The 25,426-nt window shown below is 33.2% G+C and overlaps 6 protein-coding genes across 6 annotated transcripts; 2 read left to right on the top strand and 4 right to left on the bottom strand.

The window, feature by feature from the left end:
• Window positions 1–177: 177 nt before the first annotated feature.
• On the bottom strand, window positions 178–1,404 carry LOC113873344 (F-box protein At2g27310-like). The gene has a single exon (XM_027511422.1). The coding sequence runs from the start codon at window positions 1,402–1,404 to the stop codon at window positions 283–285; it is 1,122 nt and encodes a 373-aa protein (XP_027367223.1). The 3' UTR covers window positions 178–282.
• Window positions 1,405–7,358: 5,954 nt separating this feature from the next.
• Window positions 7,359–10,044, bottom strand: LOC113872913 (small nuclear ribonucleoprotein SmD1a). Its single transcript, XM_027510799.1, has 4 exons — window positions 9,934–10,044; window positions 9,783–9,859; window positions 7,914–8,105; window positions 7,359–7,801 (listed from the first exon to the last, which is right to left on the bottom strand). The coding sequence occupies exons 1-4, from the start codon at window positions 9,945–9,947 to the stop codon at window positions 7,740–7,742; spliced, it is 345 nt and encodes a 114-aa protein (XP_027366600.1). The 5' UTR covers window positions 9,948–10,044; the 3' UTR covers window positions 7,359–7,739.
• A 1,267-nt stretch (window positions 10,045–11,311) lies between these two features.
• LOC113872618 (basic 7S globulin-like) lies at window positions 11,312–12,908 on the bottom strand. Its single transcript, XM_027510312.1, has one exon. It carries the CDS (start codon window positions 12,896–12,898, stop codon window positions 11,585–11,587), a length of 1,314 nt encoding a protein of 437 aa, XP_027366113.1. The 5' UTR covers window positions 12,899–12,908; the 3' UTR covers window positions 11,312–11,584.
• Window positions 12,909–15,837: 2,929 nt separating this feature from the next.
• Window positions 15,838–17,198, top strand: LOC113873860 (basic 7S globulin-like). Its single transcript, XM_027512209.1, has 2 exons — window positions 15,838–16,347; window positions 16,476–17,198. Exons 1-2 carry the CDS (start codon window positions 15,838–15,840, stop codon window positions 17,196–17,198), a joined length of 1,233 nt encoding a protein of 410 aa, XP_027368010.1.
• Window positions 17,199–17,842: 644 nt separating this feature from the next.
• Window positions 17,843–19,225, top strand: LOC113873856 (basic 7S globulin 2-like). Its single transcript, XM_027512206.1, has one exon. It carries the CDS (start codon window positions 17,843–17,845, stop codon window positions 19,223–19,225), a length of 1,383 nt encoding a protein of 460 aa, XP_027368007.1.
• A 2,592-nt stretch (window positions 19,226–21,817) lies between these two features.
• Window positions 21,818–23,701, bottom strand: LOC113873133 (uncharacterized isomerase BH0283-like). The gene is made up of 6 exons (XM_027511127.1): window positions 23,641–23,701; window positions 23,340–23,564; window positions 22,793–23,104; window positions 22,398–22,559; window positions 22,015–22,098; window positions 21,818–21,933 (listed from the first exon to the last, which is right to left on the bottom strand). The coding sequence occupies exons 1-6, from the start codon at window positions 23,668–23,670 to the stop codon at window positions 21,826–21,828; spliced, it is 921 nt and encodes a 306-aa protein (XP_027366928.1). The 5' UTR covers window positions 23,671–23,701; the 3' UTR covers window positions 21,818–21,825.
• Window positions 23,702–25,426: the final 1,725 nt, after the last annotated feature.

Raw genomic sequence — 25,426 nt, 5'->3', positions numbered from 1 at the left:
AATGTATGGGTATTTTTCCTAAAATAAAAATAAGAAAAATTTACTAAATTAGGAAAGGTAACTGTAGAATAGGTATTACAGGAATACTGAAAATTCGCTCCACTGCTGATACAGTCAATTTGCGGAGTTTCTTTTTGAGAATTTGAAATCTCAAACCAATGAAGCTTTCATCAATTAGTTACTTTATTAGGAGTCTTACGTTACAAAATAGAAGTGCCAAAGTTGATCACATACTAGATCAACATTAGCTTATTCCAGTAAAATAAACAATGCCCTGCCATATCACAAAACATAGTACCAGAATGTCATTAAAGCAGCAATACCACTCAAAATACAAAATGTATCCAACCTACTTTCATTTCTAATCTTCTCCTCTTTTAACTCATTTTGCACTTTTGAGTACATAAGACAGGATTCAAGTACTTCACTATAATTTTTGCTCCTTCGGCAGCTAAGTGCTTCCTTAAGAATAAGCAAACTGTTCCTTCCATTAACATGAGCACCTTCCATGTCTTCCAACTGCATACTCAGTTCTGTTAATTTAAGAGTTGTTTGAACCCCGTCTTCTTCAGTGTGGACCACTCTAAACTTCATAATGAGGATGCATTGCACTACTTGAGAAGGAAGAATGTCCTTAGCAGAGAGAACGGATCCGAAGCGAAAGACAAAATCCTTATCTGTTGGCCAATGTCTTTGCCCATCTAAAGGGCTCCAGCTAGCAAGATTAGCAGCTTGCTTTATTTTCTTGTTTACTATGATCCAACTAAGAAGGAGACCATCACGAAGCTCTCGCCATAACTTTCCGTCTTTCCTTTCTCTCTCCATGGATGTAACTGGTGGCAATCCATCAGATACAGAAAGGGTTACCACCCCATCATTGTTATCATCTCTATCTGCATAAGTGAGAAGATCAATCCGAAAAGGACAGTTGTAGAACCAACCATCATAGCCATTAGCATTTGGAATTCCCCATAGAACTTTGGAGCAGATTGGTTTCTCCTTAAACCTAATATCCACAATAGAAACAAAATCTGATGGAGAGATGCTCTCAAATTCAGTCATGTCCCCATAGTATTCTGCCTCAGTCCAATCATCAGGGTACTCTAGGTAGTTTTTCCATTGATACTCTCTGACCTCCTTGTTTACAATAAGAGGAAAACAATCTGCATAGAACTTTCTGAATCCCCCGATGAAAGATATTAAACTTTTGACATCTTCCCTGTTGGTTGAAGGCCACACAGATGAACACACATTTTCCCATAAACTCTCTTCTTTTGAGATGGAACGAAATGACACACAAGCACAAGCTGCACTAGCCAATGTAGGGCCATCGAGACGTCGTAATATGTCATAGAAGAGATCACTACTCAATGAGGCAATACTCTCAACAGGTGCAACTGCCATAGCAATAATCCTAGGACTGTCAAAGAACATAGTTGAAATCAAAAAAAGAAAACAGAAACGTATTTTTTTAAAATGCAAGAAATCTGAATGGATTAGTGCTTTTAATACAGTAGCCAATAATGGAGCATACAATGTCTTGGTAACATGGCACACACAATTCTGTAAAGACTAGTGATTGCATAATGCTCCCATGCCAAGGACCAATTGGAATCAGTTTACTTAGAACCACCAAAATCTACAACTACCCAATCCAAATTTCAATGATGACTACAAGAATGTATGCTTTTAAAGCTATGCTTCCTTCATGAAAATGTTTCAGAACTGCGCTCCACTGACTTCCTTTAAAATGGCAACTTTTAGTTCAGACTAGGTGCAAGAACCATTCCTAACACCTACCAATTATACAATATGACATGGGAGTGCTGGAAATAGATCCAGAGTATAAATTTGGAGCTGGTTAATAAACTTCTTCATAGATACTTTAATATTCCGATAAACTAGATCTTTTTTGAGTTGCTACCACAAGTATCCTCCATGAAAAGGTGCTTAAGGCATGGTCAGACACTAAAGATAAGCACCATTCCCAGCAAGGATTCACATGGAATATTTAATTATACATTAAATCCACCATAATTATATAGGTTAAATTTAAAGTAATTCCACACCCTACCCAGAAAAATACATCGCTGTCCACAGGAAAAAATTCCCCCTGGATAGGGAAGAGAGTTACACAAAATACATGCTAGCATAAACCTATCACATTGGAATAAGTACTACATTAATTTCAATTCAGTAATTGAATATTATCAACTTTCTAAATTTGTAATAAAAATTCATAAAATTTCTGTAATCTAAAAGTCAATTGCAAATTAGAAGGTTGGAATTCAAAATAAATGTCAGCTTTCTAAAACATAGGATTACTAAAAGTAATACACGATGTATCAAAAAGGATATGCCCTGTAACATAAAAGAATAAAAAATTTTGCTGTTGCCAATACCAAAAATACATATCATGTAGATGCTCTAATACTGCCATGTGCAATTCGGATTGAATGTAAACTAGTGACAGATACTGCAATCACAAAATAGTGCATGGAGAGATTGCTATATATAGGTGTCTATTACTGACTAGTAAAACCATGAGTCTTTTGTAGAACTTGTTCTCTTGCATCTAAGAAGCAATCTAACTATTACAGTGAAGATAACATCAGCCATTGAATCAGTTCCTTTGAAACTAAAATAATGATTAAAAAGGAAAACAGTGCGGTATCCTTAATAAACGTTCTTTGCACCACATACCAGCGGATTTGATTTTGAGAAAAACACTTTTATATAGAAGAGCAGAGAATGAGTGGTTATAACAACTAATCAAGTTCTCGACAATTTTATATATTAAACACTAAAAGTTTCCTACAATTACACTTAAAACGAAAGAAAATTCATTAGAAAAATTTTCACTGCAGAAAATTTCAATTTTATTAAACACCATCAGCCAAAAACTCCAATTCTAGTGCTCAACCGATGCCAATGATCAGAGCAACGAGTTGAATGTTAAATAATAAAAGGACAAAACTAAAGTGCATTGCTGTAGATGTCATGTTAGTAATTTGAGTCGATCTTTAATGTCGACCATTACCGTATATAGCATATTACTAAAATGAAACTCAAATTTTGATTGAAGTTAGCATATGTGTGGGCTATAATTCCTAAATCGACATATATTAAGTTTGGAAAGTAAATTATAATAGTTTTTAGTTTTTGTCAGGAATTCACAAACCATGGTGAAATGAAAATTAGGAAAGGCAAGCATTTAGCCAATGAGCCTTCACCATTAACCAAACACGTACTTAATCAATAGCCTGTTGTAACCCTTTATATGATTGCAGCAGAAAGCCCTTTACTTCAACATTACAAATTGATCCACAAAGGGTAAACAAAATTCTCTTCTATGAAACATAAACCTAAAAAATCAATAAAAGTAAACAAACTTAGGAAATGAACAGAGATGCTGTCAAATTCAGCAAATCAAAATTACGAGGAGATATGGGAAAAGAACAGAGATATTGTGAAATTCGGCGTATCAAAATTACAAGAGTGAGAGGGTTGTCATTAGTCACCTCAAGTATCAGACATGATTAATGATCAACAGCAAAAGAAAGCTGCAAAGAGCAGAAGCAAATAAGAACATACATGGCGTAGGAAATGAAAGGGAAAAAAGTGATTTTGAAGCAACCCAAATGAAAAAGAACGACAAATATTACAATTGCGGTTTAAGGGTCACAATCCATTCACTTTGGGAAGAAAGATGTCGCTGTTATGTTCGGGTAGTGGGTTGGTGTCGTTCTCGTTCTTACTTCTTGTTCCTTCTCATTAACCTTGAAAAGACCCCAACACGAGACTGTTTATGAGGTCAGCGATTTCCTACTCGATTCTTGAGGTGAACGCCATGCACTGCCTCCTCCGTTCACCACACAGATTTTGCCACGACCAAAAATCCCCCCTTTGGATATATATTTTTGAGTGAGCCAAGTTGTCAAATGGTTATTTTAGGTATTCACGAAATCAATAGAAAGAGACAAGTGATCGGATGCTATTAAATTTTAATTTTATTGAGTGCGGTTTTGTCTTATCATTTCATAACCTTTTTCATATCTTTTATTTGATGACCATAGCTTTCATTTTTTTCTTATAACACCTTCAATTCATTTCGCAAGAGACATGTAAATGTACTAATTTTATTAAAACAAATAACTCATAAAAATAAAATCAAATAAAATATGAAAATGACATGGCCAACTGGAGGTATAAATTGAGCGGAATTACTATTTCTAACCTGTGAAGAAATCTTTAAATTTGCTTTAAATTTATTTAAACGAGTTAAATTTAAAGTTTAAACTTAATTTGATCCATAATTTTGAAGCTTAAATTTACCTTATTAACTTGTTTACAAGTTTTAAATAATTTTTTTATCAACTTAAGTATTTAATAAAATTTTTATGCCAAAAATAAAGTAAAATAATAATAAAATATAATTTTATTTATATAAACATGATTTAAGATTAAAAATATAAAATATTATTATGAAAATAGTATATTTTTAAAAAAGTTATGTTCACCTATTTAAAATAGAACTCTTCAAAATCAAATTAGATAAATAATAAATGTTTAATAATAATAAAATATAATTTTTAAATAAATTAAATTATAATTATATATATACAAGAGATTCATGAATTATTAATGTCAAGTTTAAAAAGATTGAACTTAATTTATTTAAATAATCAAATTTAATTTTAAGCTTTAATTTGTTTATTTAATTAAGTAACTAGTTGAGTTTAGTTGAGCATTTAATGAGACAAATTTGAACAATTCAAATAGCTTAACTCATTTACATTCTTATGCCTAACAACGTGTCTCTTTATCGCTAAAAGGAAAAAAGTGTGTATAAACATTTTATTTTTGTTATCATAAAAAAATCAATAGATGAGTCTTATTTGTAATTAATAATATATATATATATATATATATATATATATATTATTAGTAGTAGTAGTATTATCTATCAAATAAATAAATAATATTTAATATTATAAATTTTTAATGTGCGGCACAAAAACTTGTAATTGTTAATTGTAATTACGATACTACAACAAGAACATACTTGTTGTAAAGCGTGTCTCTTACGCATCATTTCACATTAATGTGACCATTGTTTTGCAATAACATAAAATGACAAAATCATAATAAAAATGTGTAAAAATATGGATGACACTAGTTATATTTAAATGATTTTTCTATTTTGCACAATAATTTTTTTAATTATAATATTTAATAATATTAATATATTTATTTGAATTTTATAATTTAAAAAATACTATATATAAATTTTTATCCACTTATTTGCATTTAAATAGATATAATTATCCAAGTTAAAAAATTGATTTCAAATAATTAAAATTATAACAAAAATATTGAAAACATTATTCAATATTTTAAGACCAGCTGAGAGTGTCCAAAACCTAAATAAATGCAAAAGGTGACAGGTGCAAGGCACCAACTGAATAAAGAACGACAACTGCTCGTGAATTGTTAATGACTGTACTTCTGATCATATTTATGACCAACCAAACACCCCAAAATTTTACCATTCTCAAAAATTCCTTTAAAACGTAAATTTTAAAAAATTCGGAGGAAAATGGCACTTATTAGTTTAGTTGTATCAATGAGACGCACAAAGGGTATGTTTGGACGAGAAAATAATTAAAAAATATATAAAAATAAGAGAGAAATGAAAAAGAAATACAATAAATTATATTATTTAAATATCAATAAAAAATGAAATAAATAAATGTCTATAGAGATATTTTGATTTTATAAAACCGAGCCAACCTTATTAATCAATTAATATAAACGTTAATTGATTATTAAAGTTATTCAAACGATAAAATAGATTGACTGGCAGGGACAAAAATAAATGTGATATTGCGTTAAATGCATGAATCAATTACTACAAACCCTAAAAGTGCTGGAAGAGTTCGGACGTAAATATATCACAAAAATGGAGTGCCTCTAATAATTGATTGTTGAATTAGTGGTTGTCATCAATGTGTTGAGAACTATGTTAATCTATTTTATTGATGGAACCTGGAATTTTTGTTTGAAAATGGTTTTCAATGTGTCTTCATCCAAAATGTTCACACCAAATGATTCCTCCAAGTTTCCTTTTCATTGAGTGGATCCGTGTACATGAGAAGATCTAATTCTTTTCAGAACTTATAGTAATTGTCGCTTCAGTTGAAGAAAATTTCAAAATTAAGATTAATAAAATCTTAGTTACAATCAAATTTAATATTAATTGAAAAAAGAAGTTATTATGTCCCAAAATACTCAAAAGATAAAGTTCAAACAAAAATATAATAATTTACTAAACTATTAAATCACCGACTTCTTTTTAGGCCCATATATATGAATATTGGGGCAACCGTATTTTAATGGATACCCAAACTGGCACCAAACAATTGTTTATGTAAACTAATTTATAATAGACATAATTATTAATATACTCATTCGTTCTTTCTTAACAAACCATTGTTTATATAATCAGCAATTTTTCAATTACCAAAACCATTTTTTTTGTGTATATCAAAGATATTTTCTAGCCAACGATAAAACTTATCTTTTAAAGTAGAGATCATTAAAGCAAACTTTACTTTTTTCAATAAAATATCTTTCATACATGGCAAAATGATTAAAATTATTGACAGATCAAACTATCCTTCAACTATGTTAGATTTTATTGATTACTTACTCATTAACTACACCAGTTTGTTATGAATCAAACAAAATTTTAATTGTATTAAGTTCACCTACGTTAATAAGGGAACAAAACCAGCTTAGTGAAGCAATATCTACTTCATCAATAAGTCAGAGTTTAACCTGGACTATAATTACACCCTTCATATTATTGCCTATAAATAATCGTACATAATAGAAATGGCTTGTTGACACACATCCTCATAGTACAAAAATTGTCGTTCAAAACTTGGACTATTAAAATAAAACTTCAAATGGGGTGGACAAAACTTGGATATCGTTATCATTAACTTCCCATATCAAACGGTGACATAATAACATTACTTTAAAACATATTCTTAGTAGTGTCCATCTAATGTTAGAAAAACATCCATATGTCATTACTTGATTTGAAAACTAGATGACAAAGAAGAGAAGGAATTTGACACAGCATCTTAAATCAAACGAATTTAATCTAAGGACTTTGACCTAAGTTTTGTCCAAATGACACTCGTCATCATTTTTAATTAATTGTTTGACGCAGAAATAAGAATTTTGAGAGAAAAGGAATAAGTTTAGAGCGAAAATACTCGTTGAAGCTCAAAATTAGTCCAAATCGAATTCTCAACCGAATATCGCATTTATGTTGCAAACTGCGCCAGACCAAATCTTAAAGAAATCGGGGAGTTGAAGCTCAAAATTAGTCCAACTAACATGTTCTTAACATACAGAATCACCACCTACCATACAACACTATTGCATCATTAATTCCGATTAACATAGTCACCCAGTACCGAAAGCTACAACTATCTGTAGTTTATCAGTTGAGAGGCATTAGGCATCTTTCGGGAGTCCACACAGTGTTATCGCAAACCTTGCCCTACTCAATTATAGAACACTGTGAAGGAAATGTACAGAAGAACTTCTAATATAACACAGCAACATCGATAAATCAACAAAAACACTCCTTTGATGTCCACAAAACCGATAAGAAATTCCCCTTACAATACAACCACATGGCATAAAAATTGTTGATGTGCAAGTTATCGGCCACGGCCCCTACCACGTCCACGCCCCCGGCCACGCCCCCGTCCCAAAGGTTTTCCTGGAAATAAAATAAAAAATTTGAAATCCAAACCTAACCAGATAACAGACAACCTGAACAAAATATCTCCAGATGAAAAACATTGCAGTCACAGTCAAATAATGTACAATACCAGCAGTTGGTTTCTTGGGCTTGATCCTTGGCGTCTCTTCTACCAGCAAAGTCTCAAGATTCAAGCTGTCAGGAAGGATATAATAACGAATGTTGTTACCTCTCACACTGAGATGATCCAAAGTCACTGGGTTTTTCCCCTTCAAAGTTAGTTTAACTGTTTTCAAATGTGTATTCATGCTGATATCAACACCTGTAGCATAGCAACAAACAAGTCAGGATCAGAATGACTATAGTGCCAAAACACTTCTGATCCCATCCCATAATTATAAGACTAGACAATATCTGCTAATTACTGAGAAAATTCCTGGGTGCTCAACATATACATTTGGATAATTAGTAGCAAGACATGCCATATTATTATCCAAGAATTTACTACCTTCATAACCCTACATAAAATAATGTAATTATGTTCAGTAACAATTTATGAAGCTGGTTACACCCAGAGCCTTGGACATCAAACATTTAATACAAGTCAAGATAATAAACGTAATATAAAACTTGGGAGTTTTCTATTTATATGACAAAGTCAAAATAAAACCAGATCATTGCTGAGTAGAAAATTCCATAGTACAAGCTGCATGATGTTTAACCAGAAGCAACAGATAGAGTGGTGTGTTTCTGAAAAGATTGACCTATATTAGGTAAGATGTATAGGCTGATATGGGGCTCGGTACTGTACCCAAGAATAGAAAAGGCATAAAGAACACAAAGAATAGAGTTCCAAATGATGGAGATGCAGTCTGAGGATTCAAAATTTTAAGTGTCTTGAATCTTATGCATACTCCTTCAATCCAATGGCTCCTGGTTACGCCTCCATGGCATAAATGTAATGCATTTGCCACCCAAGCAAGCAACTCAAACTTCAGAGGCTATGATGTCTCTTGCTGAAATGTCATTGTAAACAAACAACTTCTTACAGCACAAGAAGTAAAGTTCAAATGGTAATGTCTCTGGCCACTGTTATTTCAAGTATTGTTAATATTATTTAGATAGTAAAAGAAAAAAAATATATTAACAGGAAAATGGGGGCAATACAAAAGCAGAGGGGGCAAAACATCGTTAATGTATAACTGTGGAAAGAAGCAGAAGCGGAACCACCAAAAATGAAAAGCAAAGGCTGCAAATATTTAGAATGTAACTACATAAGAAGTGGCAACTCCCAAGATACAGAAAAATATCAAAGAGAAACCGTAAATACAATCCTATGTTATGAAAAGTTTAGGTGCAATGAATCCAAACATCAATACATTCCCCAATTAAATCAGGCAAAAAAGGAAATCCAAATGGTTATCTTGTTAGTCAAAACCTGTCACAGCAATATTGGAATTTCGTATCTTATAGTCTCTTCACAAACGACAGAGTAATCAGCCATTCATCGTTACATGACAAGAAGATGTACATACAGTAATCACGAAGATAAACAATCAGATATAAAACAGAGAAACCTAGATTGCAGCAGAAAAAAATGTCAAACAATAAAATATAAAATTAAAATTGGATCTTAATTCTCAGCACCTGAACTAACAATTTGCAAGTGATAATTAAATTCAAGTAAGCAACCTGTTTGCCACAAAAATAATTGAGATCTTAAAATTCCAGAAGCGTTTATTGACTTCTGGAGACAGAGAGAAAAAAAAAAAAAAAAACACTGCAGTCACCAATTGAGAATGCGGGTAGCACTTTGTAATATGCGAATAAAAAAAATTCATGACTCTTAACCATCTTGATTGAAGGTTACGATGAGACATGTTTGTATTAATTAATTAATGATAAATGTTTAAGTGAGAAGTGTAGCTAGGGTTTAACAATGTGAAGAGTGTGTATGTATTTAATGGAGAAATGGAAGAAGAAAGAGTAGGGAGAAAACCTGTGATGGTACCATGAACAATGGTACCGTTCTTAAGCTCAATTGACACAGTTTCGTTGTTCAACTTCATCAGAAACCTGCTCCAGTTTTCATCAAATTAAGGTTTTCATTCAGGTTCAGAATTTAAAACAAGAGAGAGAGAGAGAGAGACCTGACGAGCTTCATGGTGGCGCACAGTATGAGCACCGCTACCTGCACCGCCGAGAAGGAGCGGGCTCACTCTAGTATCGCGTGAGCTGTTTTTTCGCTCTGCTAACGACACCGTTTAGTGTTATTGCTCCTACTCATCAATACCAAGAATGAATCCCTGCATATTCAAAATTTTCTTTTCTTTTCTTTTTTATTTTAGAATTTTTTTTCTCCCGTTTTATTTTCTTTGAAACTAAACATGAACAAAGTTAAATCAAGCGCTAATTTGAGCTATTTATACTATTTATAATTAGAATTGTTTTAAATAAATTTTTTTAAAAAAAATAATTAAGTTCTCTAAATATTTTTAATTAAAAATAAGTTAAATTTTTTATAATTAAATAAATTTTTATTTAAAGAATAATTTAAGTATTTCTTTAAAAAGTTACATCGTAATTTTATTCAAAGCTTACTTGGATTTTTAATAAATATTTTAATTATTTTAAAAAATAATATTGAATGATTTTATCAATTGAGGACGAGTAAATTTTATATTTTAATTTATTTATTGGTTTTATGAAATTTTTTAATTGAAAATATGTTGAACAAAAATACATATAATTTGCGTTCACTAAAGACTACCGGTTGCTAGATTAGTGGAGAACGATAGTCAAACTATTAGACTCAAAGGGTGAACACGTGTTTCTCACTTTTTTTAAAAATAATAATAATAAAATTATTCATTCAAAAACAGTGCAACGACATTTATGCAAGAAAAAGAAAAATTATAATCCTTGAAGCATAATACAATACGTAAGTAATACATAAAAGATCATACTTACTCAAAATGTATCACAAAACCAAAATAAACAAGCTCATACTCTAACCAACAGAATGATTAGAGGTACTAAACTTTACTAGCTAATTTGTTTACATACAATCTCTGGATATAATGGATGATTTAGTTTTGCATTATAATTTATTTTCGGATAAATTTTATCACAAATATTTTAAGAAAACAAACAAATAGAATAAATTATATTTCTCTCACAAATTAAAATTAAGTTATATATTTTAACTTTTATGCTTAGGTCAAGTTATATACATTTGTTGAATAACTTGTCAAAATTGGGCACCCAAAATTAAGTTCAATTCCAAAAAAAAAAAGAAAAAAATAATAATAAGCACGCGTGTATTATGCCAAATTGGCCAATTGCGTTGATCCAGGGAGACCCAAATGTACAACACAATTTTCAACATTAGAAGGTAGAAGTGCTAAAAACTTGGCAGCGATGTCAAGTTCGGCCGTTAATTTATTATTGTCATAAATTAAAGAGATTAATTAAATTAAAATCCATTAATTTATAAATTGTCATAATCAGATGGACTGTTAAATAAAGCAAAGCTATATTCATTGCTCCCAGATAAGCAGACAAAGAGCTATAAATGTTTAATGCACATTAATCAATAAAAAACAAATACGTATTTATTTACCCTAATCAGTCTTAGACATTTATTAGTAGATAGACGAACTCGAAAGGAAAAAAAAAATAAATGTTTTCATAAGACTCGTAGAATTGTCAAGAGCGACATAATGTCCTTAGGCATTTATTAGTACGAATGAAAATCAGATAATGATAATTATTGAAACTCGGCGAATTAAGGCCTTATTTCTAGGCGGTGGAGGTAAAGTTGAAGTTTGCACACGTAGTTTGGCGTCCGAAGAGCAAAGAGCTGAACCCTAATCTTGAGGTGGCCAAATCAACCTGCAGAAGATTGTTCTCAATCTGATACCCTCCAATCACAATCGAAGTCCTCGCATTCTCTCCACCATTTACAAAGCCAAGACACAGAACCTTATCATTCTTCACACTCACCATCGAGTTCGCTCCAAATATCCTCCAAATTGTGTTCTCGTTCTGCAGCACAAGCTCAACGGTTGGCACCGACGCGCCTAAGCGCGTGCCCAGCACGTTCTCACTGCTGAAGCAAACTTCAAACGGCGCCACCGGAGCCACCCTCGTTATATTTCTAGCAGCAGACGCTCTAATAAAAGCCTTCGTCACTGCTTTGAAGATGGAAGCTTCCAAAACCGTGTAAGGGTTCACTGTACTAATCTTCGTTCCACCAACGCCCTCGCTGTTTATGGATAACAATGTCGTGTTAACGGGAACCACTTTTTCGTCGATTCTGATGGATTTCACGCCAATGAAATACTCAGATGAAGGTTCACCCTGGGAGAAAGCAGAGGCGGTGCTGACCGGGTTGACCAACAGTGGTGTGAATGTGAGTAACTGAAAAGCATCGACGTTGGGAAGGAAAACGTAAGGGCCGTCACCGAAGAAAGCGACGCCGTTTGAAGAAGAGACGCAAATGGCGAATTTCCTGTGGAAGCTAAAAGCTGAAGCGAACTGAGAGGGAAGAGCGATTTTGGTTCTGCCGAGACCGGCCATGCCGGTGACTCCTTTGGTGAGTCCTTGGAGTAAGGAGGTTGGGGCGCAGGAGAATAGGAAGCGGGAAACGGTGACGCTTCGTCCAGGGTTGAAGCCGTTGGTGGATTGGACAGAGACAACGTCGTCAGCTAGCTCGCCGGACGTGGCGGTGTGGGTGACGGTGTTGTCGGGGATGACGCCGCAGGTGTTGTTGTTGCAGCCGGGACTGGGAGGCGAGAAGCAGTCGCCGCAGGAGTTGGCACCGGCGAGGGAGCACTGTGCAGAGCGGCACCGTGCGGGGCGGTAAGTGAAGGAGATGTAGTTGCGTTGGCAATCAACCCAGAGAAATTGGCCTCCGAGATCGAGGACGAGGTTGAGTGGGACGAGTGGGGTTCTTTGGTTGATTCGTGTGACGTATTGGAGCGTTGATGCATCTTTTTTAAGTGGAACGACGAGAGCTTTGGGCCTGAAAGACTGTTGAGCGAAAGATGGCGCAAATGCAACGAAGAATAATAGGAGAACAGTGAAGAGATGGTGAAAGTTAAAATTATCCATGGTGTTGTGTGGGAGTGGATAGTTGAGGGAGAGGCACCTCTATTTATATACTGAAAAAATGGGAGTGCGGGTTGCCACTGCTGATTCCTCGATTATGCTATGACCGATGATGATGTTATTGGTAAAGAACGTGGTACGCAGGTTGTGATACGCCAAAAGACAACTCAGATGTTAACGTCGTCAAATAAGACTGCTTCTCTTATCTTAAACTTTTTGGCAAGGCCACCGGGTCTACCTTGCTTGTATTATTTGCTCTTTGTTTTCTTGTTTAGACTTCATGCATTTGCTTTGCTATTAGCTGTTATCATTTCATTCAAATATCACAATATTTTGACACTATATATATACTGATGGGTGCATATTTGATTTACGCTTAGAAAAGTATTTGTTTTTAATAAAAAGATACATTTGAAATTAATTCTATTTAATTAAAATAGAAAATTCCGAAAAACTTTGTATTGTAATTTTTATTTAAAAGAAATTATTTTGTACCTCTTGAGAATGACAATTTTAGGCATCTCCGACAACCTGCACCTTAAAAAATATATAACTAAAAGAGGGGGGAAAATGACATATGTGATGAATAATATAATGTAATAGGAATCAAAATAGAGAAAGATAACATCTTTGAAATGTTTATAACCTCTTTTTCTCAAATTCTTTTCAGTATATGCTTTCTATAAGGAGAAAATAGTATTTTATTTTAAGACAAGTTGTTGAGCTAAAACAATACTTGCAAACTCTAATTTGTTTAGTTAGGCCGATTCCCTAGGTTTTTAAAATAAATGTACACGTGAATTTTAATTTTTATTACAAATATAATTCAAATTTGGGGACAGGTTAAAGTTGATTCACTCATGAAACTGTGTCTTGATTATTTACTAAATTTGCGTCTATCTCTTATTCTTTCAATAAAATTGGAATTTGTGCAGCATACGTAAAGTCCACGTGCGAATAGACAAGATTGCCCACTGTTTAGAGGTGGCAGTTTCAACGCTGTATTTCAGTAGATTTATCGAAATGTTCTTACATTAGTTAAGTTGTTAAAAAATTAATCAGTAATGTCTGTAGTGTACGGAATTTTTAATTTTAAACAAAAATTATATATAAATTATTATTTAAAAATTAATTATTAAAATATAAGTATTATATGTATCGTATGTTTAAATTCTAACAAAATTTCTTACTTATTTATTAAAAATATTAGAATCTCAGTTCTATTTTCATTTTAATTTGTCGTTGTATCGTATGAATGTTTTTAAATTTATGAAAAATTTTAAAATATACATGATAAAAATATGATTATTATTAAATAATAGTAAAATGAGGTATTCAAATAAAAAAGTATAACAAGGGACGATCTCATTATCAACAACAAACTTTACACTTTTTTTTATATAAAAATAGAACATTTTTTTTCAAATTAAGAAGTTAAATATAAAAATTAGTTATAATATGATAGTATACATTATTTATATGTTAAAAAAAATTATGTCTCTTATTTTGAATCTATAAGTTATCATTTTGAAAAGAGAAAATTGATTTCGAATTTTTAGACTAACTTCAAATTATGTTTAATAAATGTGTATTACAAAATAATATTTTGAAAAGTAATTAATTTACAAAATTTCAATTGAAATTTAAGAGGAACTGAATTGCCTGCGATAACACTATTTAGCTCTAAATCTCTATAACGCGATCAATATCTATCCATGTGTCAAACTTATCAAAATTTAGCTATTTCTATCAAATTCTTATCAAACAAAAACTATTATTATTTCTACAAAGTAATGCTTTCCCCGAGTATTCAACGGGTAATGCTATTTTGTTCATAAAATAATATTACAAGTATTTTTAAAATAAAATAACAATACTATACTGTTATGAAACCATTAAATTTTTTTAAAATAGTGATAAAATTAAAATTATCATTCTACAATAATTTTAAAAAGCAACATAAAAAATCCTTCAAGAAAAAGTAAGTATGGCGTTTCTTAATTTTATACATTTAGTTTGTATTATTATTATTATTAAATTCAATTTAACGAAACAATTTCTATAAATGTTAGGAAAAAATTGAACGGGAATAAAAAATATGTATTATATTCCATTGTTATTAAATGTATTAAAAATAAAATAAATTTTTATTATAAAAGGTTGTAATTTAGTCAATTTCTTATATTATAATATAATATTTTTATTATATAAAAATAACAAAAAAAGTTAGATTTATTTGATCAACAAATATTTAGATAATAAAATAACAATTTTATTCACTGTATTACAATCCATTCCACTTAATATCATTTCTCTCTATCAATGCAAACACACTTCTGGCAGTGTCGAAACATGGTTACCCGGGCAACAAACGTTGCCTTGTGTTGGTGTACATAGCTGCACCTTTAAAGGATCTTCATGATTTCCGAAGAGAAGCACGGCAGCAAGGTGACGGCCACTTGCCCGCGTCACCGATACCGGTGTCGGTGACGGCGTTTGAGAAATGAATTATGAAGCAGACTGGTCAACAATTAATATTACTTTACTCACTCAGAATAAACAATAGCATGTTGCCATGTGACCCAATCCTTTTTATAGCATCAAGTATTGTTAGGCAGATAAAGAATACACCGCCACCAGATTTTGACAAAATTTCCACCGATGAAGCAATTATCTTCAAATTAATTTAGTTTAATTTTAGAACAAAATAGCTTTTTCATTTTTCTACGACACAGTCACGTGTCATGATTGTCTTAACGATGAGTCCCATTATCCACTTTTAAAATGTTAAGTCCACTCTAAATATTAAGAAAAGAAAAAGGCTTCTTTTCCTGTTCCATATATATGCAGTGCATCAGTGCACCATGCAAACTCATTCGTATATATCAGTCTTCAATCACCACCTTTCCACTTGCGTTGACTTGTATTTTCCCAACTCTAAAATGTGCCTTCTATTCACATCGCGCAGAGTCTTCTACTTCTTGTTGTTGAGTGTGATCTGCATCCTACAATTTCCCGCTCTCACCCTGCAAGGAGAAACAGTTCTAGTGGCACCCGTTTCCAAAGACAAATCCACCAGTCTCTTCACCCTCTCCGTTTTCCTCAAAACCCCACTTCGCCTCACAAAGCTCTACCTAGATCTCGGATTCTTATTCCCATGGACACTCTGTGACGCCAACTACAACTCTTCCTCTTTCCGCCGCATACCCTGCGACGCCACTTTCTGCGCTGAAGTGGGATTCGGAGGACTCTCCTGCGACAACTGCACCCTCGACAATCCACCCGACCCCAAATGCATACCCACCAACATCATTTGCGGTTCCTTCCCCGAAAACCCAGTCACCGGAGCCAGCATTTCAGACGCAGCCATCATCGACACCCTGGCGCTACCCAGCGCTCAGGGCTCACTGGTTCTCCTCGCAAATTACACCTTCTCTTGTTCCGATTCCACTGTATTGAAGGGCCTGCCCAAAAAAGTTACCGGTTTAGCCTCACTGGGGCGGTCAAAGCTCTCTTTCCAGGCCCAAATTAGCTCTGCTCTATCCTCTCCACTTTGCTTTGCTTTCCTCGTTCCTCCAAGGCTCCAGGAATCGCCTTCTTCGGTTCCACAGGGCCCTACAATATTTCTTCCAAAATTGACCTCTCTCAATCCCTTGTTTTCACTCCCCTCATCGTTAACCCCGTTAGTGTTGGAGACACCGTCATAGGTTACGGCCGTAATCCCCCTTCCAATCAGTATTTCATTGGCTTGACTTCTATCCTTGTCAACCGCAAGCGTGTTCCCGTAAATGCAACCCTATTGAGTATCAATAAGGATGATGGTTTCGGTGGAACTAAGATAAGCACGGCGACTCCTTACACTCTCTTGGAGTCTTCCATTCAGAAAGCCTTCACGGAGTTGTTCGTGAAGGAAGCAGCTTCCTCTGCTTTTAACCTCACTGTAACCACACCTGCGAAGCCGTTTAATGTGTGCTACCCTGTGGGAGACCTCATGGTAAACTCTGCTGGTCCAGCTGTGCCCACCATTGATCTCGTGCTGCATGCTCCCAATGTGGTTTGGAGAACTGTGGGATCCAATTCGATGGTGAGGGTTACGAATAAAAAGAAAGGGGTGGATTTATGGTGCCTGGGCTTTGTAGACGGTGGGGTTGATAAGAAGACGCCCATTGTAATCGGAGGGAAGCAGCTAGAAGATAATCTTCTTCAGTTTGACCTTGGATCTAACACGTTGGGATTCACTTCATCTCTCTTGTCTCGCTCACTCTCTTGTGCTGATTTCAACGTCCCTGGTTTTGGCCTTTAAGAAATATTTAGAATGTTGATGTTTTGTTTCTGTTTTCTTTTTTTTACTGAATTATTCACGAGTTAACTTATAAAACAACGGGTATTTTTAAAGGACTGTTGAAATGTACTTTAATTTAGCATTATGTTACTTAGTCCACTTTGTCAACGTAAACAATTTCGACAATATCGCTTGATCCTAGGGAATTCATGAATGTCATCGTCATCCTTTATTTTCACGCATTAACACAGGACAGGTCGAAGTCACTCACTCACTGGCCTGGGCTGGTTTACAGTACGGTATTATTCCCTTTGCGTCATCCATAATGACCTGATCCCGTAAACGACGTTGATTGGTTAAAAATATTCGGCCTATATAATATAATATAAGAGGAATTATGTCCTGGCGTGGATTTACTTGTTATAAGATATTGCTACCATGGTCCTCGACACGGTGTTTTCCATCAAGGGTGGTGAGTTCAGACTTGTGCAGATAAAAGCTACCCCAGATCTTCGCCCCCCCCCCCCCCCCCCTTCTTAATTTCCATGTGGATTGACTATTGAGTACACAAATTGTGTAACTATCTTTTCTGCTTCTTTAAATAGGTAGCCCAACTAGCAAACGTTCATATCTCACGCTGTTGACTTCCATTTCCAAAATCTGAAATGTCTCTTCCACCTTCATTCCATTACTTCTTTTTCTTCTATGTCATCTGCCTCCTGTTTTGTGTTTGTCCCATTCCAACTCATGCGACAGTTCTGGTAGCACCCATTTCCAAAGACAAGTCGTCCAATCTCTTCACCCTCTCCGTCTTCCTCAAAACCCCAATTCGCCCCACAAAACTCTTCCTGGACCTCGGTTTCTTGTTCCCATGGACGGTCTGCGACGCAGGTTATAACTCTTCCTCCTTCCACGAAATCACGTGCGACCCCACTTTCTGCGCCTCCCTGGGATTCGGAGCACTATCCTGCGACAACTGCAGCGACTTCGGTCCTCCAGATCCCAATTGCGTACCCGCCAACTTGGTTTGCGGTTGCTTCCCGGAAAACCCAGTCATCAGAACGGCAGGTTCGGACGCCGTTCTGGTGGACACGCTCGCTTTACCCAGCACAGAGGGCCCACTGGTTCTTCTCCCCAACTACACCTTCGGTTGCGCACGCTCCACTTTACTCAAAGGCCTTCCCAAAAACGTAACGGGATTAGCCGCATTGGGCCGGTCCAATGTATCTTTCCCGGCCCAAATCAGCGCTTCTCTCTCCTCTCCGCGCTGCTTTGCGCTTTGCTTTCCGAGCTCTTCCAAGGCTCCAGGGGTGGCCTTCTTCGGCTCCACTGGACCCTACAATGTTTCTTCTTTTTCTTCTTCCGAAATTGACCTCTCTAAGTCCCTTATTTACACTCCCCTAATCGTCAACCCCGTTGGCGTTGGGGACACCATTATAAACTACGGCGGAAATCCCCCTTCAAATCAGCATTTCATTGGCTTGACTTCCATTCAAGTCAACGGCAAGCATGTTCCAATAAACGCAACTCTATTGAGCATAGATAAGGACAACGGTTTCGGTGGGACCAAGATCAGCACCGCTACTCCCTACACTCTCTTGGAGTCTTCCGTTCAGAAAGCCTTCACGGAGTTGTTCGTGAAGGAAGCTGCCTCCTCTGCCTTCAACCTGACGATAACGTCCCCCGTTAAGCCATTCAACGTGTGCTACCCTGCGGGAGATCTCACGGTAAACCCTGCTGGTCCCGTGGTGCCGACCGTTGATCTCGTGCTGAATGGTCTGAAAGATGATGTGATTTGGAGAATATTGGGAGCGAATTCGATGGTTAGGGTTACGAATAAAAAGAAGGGGGTGGATTTGTGGTGCTTGGGTTTTGTGGACGGTGGGGTGAATAAGAAAACGCCGATCGTGATCGGAGGGAAGCAGCTGGAAGATAATCTTCTTCAGTTTGACCTTGAAACCAACAGATTGGGATTCACCTCGTCGCTCTTGTCTCGTTCCCTCTCATGCGCTGATTTTAACGTCACTGATTCTACTCATAAATCGTAAAACTGATGATGAAGGAGAGAACCCAAGGACGATGTTGAAAGAAAGAGGTGCAGTACCCAACATATTGATTTCTGTTTTTTATTTCTACTAAATCGTCCGTGTAAAGACGAAATAAACAAGTCTTTTGTTAAATTCTTACAGCCATTTTTTTCGTAAGTTGACAGAGAAATTATTAAATCATTATTAATATATAATATTTTATTTATTTTAATTAGTTTAAAATCTTCATAAAAATAAAAAGGTAATTTTTAAAATTATTTAATATTTTTTATAAATTTTATTATTTGTTAAATACATTTACAGTTTTATTTAATACTTTATAAAAAGAGGAATTCTAAAAAACTGGAACTGTAAGAACAAATAAAAAAATTCTAAAGAATCAAAATTTAAATAGGCAAAACAAGAGGATTCCTTATTTAGTTCGATTAAATGAGAAAAGCATACACATGTACGCAATATATAGAAAATCCTTTATATTATTAATAAAAATAATATAACAAAAATATGCAGAAAAAAACATGTTTCGAAAATTAATTTGTGAAATATGCGTTTAGCACGTGCACTAGACCTTCTATTATTATTTGAAAAAGCGTGACTGCCCAACTTTTTTACTAAATCAAAAACAGACTAAATTTATTTACTACTGCATTTGGCATGGCTATACAATGATATGTTTTGAGAAACCCACATGCTCTGTGATAAACACGAAACCTCAGCATGGTGAAAACAACAACGTTAAATCTGAAAGAAATGATTAACTTATTATTGTGTTGGGACAACTACTTATGACCTCACATTATGCTGCATTTAAACGAACGACGGGAAGCGAGAATCAGGACTGTGACTGTGTGGAGGAGTGTAATAAACTTCATCATCATCTCCTTCAGAACTGTTACCAGGGTCACCTCCATTGGAAGAAGCAAAAACACCCTTATTTCCGAGCTCTTCCTTGGTTCCCACGTTCTCTGGTTGCTTACCAAATGACACGTCCCTGTTATTCTCTACCCCGTTTCCTGGGGGTGTCACTGTCGTGCCTCCATATGAATTTTCCTTTGCCTTTTTCAGTGCTTCAATTATCCCAGCAACTGCAAGCGTATATTGAGGATTTACTCTGCTCTTCACAGTCACTTTTACTTCGTTTCCTTCCTCTTCAACCGCGATGGAGCTAACACCTAAAATTAATTACATTACATATGCACAAAGTTCCTATTTAATTTTAGCTAATTATGTTCGATTTCCTTGCTTCATAAGAAACTATAACAAAATGATAATATTTAAGATCGATTATAGATAAATTAAATTTGTATTTTAAATTTACTATATCGTGTATTTATATTTTCATTTATTTATTAGAAAAGTGAAGAAGGGGACAAACGTCACCATACTTCCAATCAGTGTTGATAAAAACTTCTTCACCGTCTTTTGACACTTCGAGCAGTGTGGCTTGAAACCAAAAGTCTGCAACGAAATAATTCAAGTGAAAAAGCAAAAAGGGTGAAACTATCTTATTAGAGAGGCTTTGGCGTTATATAATGTCTGCTCATGCAATTAGAAGAAGTTGATCAGTTGTGAAAGAATGCACCTTTGGGAGAGTAACGAGGTGGTCCATTGGAGTATATATGAACTTAAGGAGACCGCTTAGGATGTCAGAAAACAAAAGAGCAGCGATAAGATTTTTTTGGGGGTACAAATATATAATAATGTATAGAGAGAGGATGAATAATCTTCGTATTTATTCATCTCATAAATTCTTGATTTTGTGTCATTATTAGATATAATAGAAAGCATGCTTTATCTTTTCTCAATAATTATTTAGTTATTATTTTCGTGCTTTGTATAGATTATCTATCAATATAATTTAAAACCAATTATTCATGAATACGATATCTATGAATATCGATTACGGTATTTTGCCAATCAAGCACGGTATCTACATTACTTTTTCATACATGATATCTAAAAATAATATACACTAAAATATGGGTTTTTTTTAAAAATTACAAAAATATAAAGTTAAAAAATTGTCATAGGCAGAGATTTATTAATGAAATAACAAAAATTTATAAAGTATCAAAATTTGTCAATGATAATTTTTTAAAACAATTTCAAAAAATCAAAACTCATTCATAGTAATTTTGAGAAAAAAAAAAATCAAATACGCAATTGACGATTTTGGCGATTTTTAATTTTTTAATATTTTTATAATTTTTTTAAAACACTATAGTTTGATTGGTCAAGAGTCCCAAAAGCTTACATAGAGACTATACCACAAATAAAAGAAATAAAAAACTATGAAGGACGGACCAAGCCCATCAAAGATAAAGAAAAAGGACAAAGAAGCCACTGAATACACTCGGAGAAATCTGGAAAAGCTGATACTGAAATCTGCAGAAGATCTATCCTCCATATCCCAAATCATGGAAAATTTTTACTAAAAACTATGTTAGAGTGCAGAGAAAATTTTAAAAAATTTTATTTATAATATATATTTTTTAATTCTTTAGGCATTATTCATAACATTTCAGAACTACGATTACAATTATTTGTCATGAGATAGCAATAATGGTGCAATTACATATTCTGCAATACTTGGAACAGGACTAGACCAGAACACACCCTTCCATAACGGTAACAGCCTTCCCTCGCAAAATCACTCTTTGGTTCTTCACATCAATATGAATATTGAGAACTCCCCCTCTCGGTGATGCCTGCACATATGTAATCCACAGGTTATTAAGACAATAGCAATAGCAAACATATCCCATTCCAAATGAGGGGAAGTAGAATGCCTGATAAGCTTTGAGATCACACTTTCCCAGCTTTTTGCTCCAATAAGATGCCAAGCCACAGTGTGCGCTCCCACACACATGATCCTGAAAATAAATATTTGACTGGACTTTTTTCTATAATAAATATTAAGATATTTTGAATGTGGGTCCAACTCAAAAATAAGGATGGTTGATTGAATTTAAATTTTGAGTTATTTACTTGTCCAATAAAAATCCTTGGTAGGTATTCACCCAAATGATCAGACAATGGACCTTGTAAAAGTAGATAGTAATAATAATATTATGTGCCTAAAGTTTTATTTTTATAATTTAAAATGGTGAACTGCTTGACTAAAGTCAATTCCAAAAGTTTTGTTTTATAGTCATAGTTATAAGCCACTTACCTCATTGACTCCATCTTTGGGGCAGAAGAATCGACTGTAGAAGTCAAATCCCGAGTCTGGGGGAGCGATCCCCGAAACAATTATCCCCCTTCCAGGACATTTAGCTATTGCATCAAAATGTGGCTCTACTTCTGTTACATTCTTTCCAGATGTGACTACAACCTTGAACAAATTATAAAGATAAGGTTCCAAAAGTGTTCAAAAACACCTACTTGTTACTATTTTGCTGATAAAAGTAAAGTAGCATGCGTAAAAAAATGAACAACAATGGTGAAAAATGTCTTCACCATAGAGAAATATGGCTAGGACTTCCTGTTTCTCAAGAAATAATTAAGCTGTAACAAATGTGCATTAGACAAAAAAAAAAGATGGAAAAGAGGAGATATTGGAATTACAAGTATGTCATTTCCAATTTGTGTCCTCTTTATATCAACAATGGAAGCACCGTTCAATGCCCCAGAAACTTGTGAGGTATCGTCGAAGTTGAATTCTATAATTGGGTGAGCGGGGAGATCAAAGTCAATATAAAATCCATTCTCAACTAACCCCTTTTGCAAGTTTGAGGCATTGGTGACGTTGATTTCTGGGACCTTTCTGGCAATTAGTACTCCAGATGGCGTCACAAAATCAATAATATTGGTATCCACCAAACCAGCCGAAAATAGTGTGTGCGCAGAAGCTAATGTGGCGTGGGCACAAAGTTTAACCTGCATAATGTTAGAAGTTATAGCACTACAAGTGTTTTTGGTAGAATATGAAGTTTCATTGCATGTAAGATTTGTTCTTTAAACGATGCATATAACAAGCAAATACAGATTACAGAAAAATCATACAAGTTATGAAAATGGAAGTTATAATTATGATGAATAAATTGTGTCCAACTACTGGTAAAAAAACAAAGCTAGTGCGAGTGTGAGTTGGGTACTGGCAAAACTTGACAACCTCATTAACATGAGTAAACCATCTAAGGCGAAAACGGGCGTTATTAGAGGTTGCGTGGAGCGAGTTAAGGTTGTGATTAGACTCGGGAATGCGAGTTAAGTAACAGGTGACAGGGGCATTGAGCTCAGTGGCAACCGCTTGCAACCAGTCATCTTCCCGATGCTCTTCTAAGAAACACACTGCTGCAGGGTTTCCCTTGAACGGTGACTCGGTGAACGCGTCAACCTGCGTTTCAAACTCAGATTTAGTGCAGATGATTCGCATTCGAAAATGTAAAAACAAAGTTGGAAAGAGAACATACCACGTAGTACTTCACAGGTTTTTGAGCCATGAACTTACCAACAAAGTGTCTCTCTCTATTCTCAAATTTAAAGTCCTAAAACTGGTCAACACCACCACCTCGTGTTCCATGGGTTCATTTCACTATTCAATAATAAAATCTGCCCAGTCATATTCTAAGGGTGAATATGCATTAAATTTTTTAAATACTAATCTCGATACATTTAAAATTTAATTATATAGATTGAATTATAGATTATTTTATTTTAATTTTTTTAAAATTAATTTTAAATCTAATAAAAATATACTATAAATATTTTTTATATCATTATTAAATTATTATATTAATAAATATTTAAATTTTATAATAATTAATATAACATTATATTTGTATATATATTTTTTTGTTAAACATTAATATTTTATTAAAAATATAAATATAAAGAGTTCTCTAATTCATTATATTTATATAAAAATTAACAATACATGTCAAGAGAATATTTACATATATTTTAATTTATTAATAATATATTTTTTATTTTTATTTTATTGAACTAATAAATATTTATATATATTCTACTTTTTATCATTTATTTATCACATAAACTAATTATATGGATAAAATTTTAAATTATTTTATTTTATTTTTAATTAATTTAAAAATAATTTTAAAATTAAAATTTAATTTCAAATTTAATTTTTGTTGAAACTAATTTTAAATTTAATTTTACATTAAATTAATTTTAAATTTAATTTGTTATCATTTAAATAATTTCAAATAAATGAAAATATTTTTGTTTCTTTACATAGTAAAAAATTTAATATATTTACGCATTTGTTTAGGATTGAACAATGTAGAAGTGAATTTAGTCCAAATTTTTAACAGAACTACTAAATATTTATTTAATTTTTTAAAAATATTTATTTCGCTAGAGGCTTAAAAGTGAAAAAATGAATGGATATCCATTCACATATTTAAATTTTGTGTTTAGATTTAAATACGTGAATTTTGTTTTTAAAATAAAACTAATTTGTTATCCATAATATTATATTAAATTAGTGTATTTCAATTTTTTTAACAATATTTATTAATTATATTATATTTTATAGAAGTTTATAAAATATATTATTATTTTTATTGATGACAAAAGTTTAAATTAAAATTTATAAAAATAAAAATTAATAATAAAATTAATATAAAAGATAATACTTTCACACACACACACATATATATATATATATATATATATATATATATATATGAATTTAGATAAATAAAAAAAATTTAATTTTAAAAAGTAGATTTAAACACTAAATTAGTTATATAAATATAGTTAATTAAAAAATTAATTTAATATAGATTAAAATTTTTTAAACCAATTTAATATTAATTATGGATTAAATTTATAAAATTAAATTTTTTGCCCAACTCTAATATTCTCTGTATTTTCAAATTCTCTGGCTATTGATTTCTTTATTTTATTTATTTAAATAACTACTTAAACACTTACTTTGTGCGTTTATTTGGGTTTAACTGGTTAGTGTTTTTAAGAAATTATATAGAAAGTTGTTACTAAAAATTATGTTGATGTATATTGAAAATCATGAAAACAGATATATCAATAATATATATTTTTTCTTTTCTTTTTATATTAAGAGCCCTAATTAACATTTATCTGTTTATATTTCATTACATTTATATTCTTTTTCCTTTCATCGTATCACATCAAATTTTATGAAGTTCACATGATGTTGCCCCCACGGTTGTTTTTTGAATTTTCTTATCATTTTGTCAACACCAACTTTTA

This window comes from Abrus precatorius, unplaced genomic scaffold, assembly GCF_003935025.1.
Source record: "Abrus precatorius isolate BTA unplaced genomic scaffold, Abrus_2018 Scaffold7, whole genome shotgun sequence".
NCBI lineage: Eukaryota > Viridiplantae > Streptophyta > Magnoliopsida > Fabales > Fabaceae > Abrus > Abrus precatorius.
Note: the sequence above shows the minus strand (reverse complement) of the source record. Positions and strands in the feature narration are given on the sequence as shown.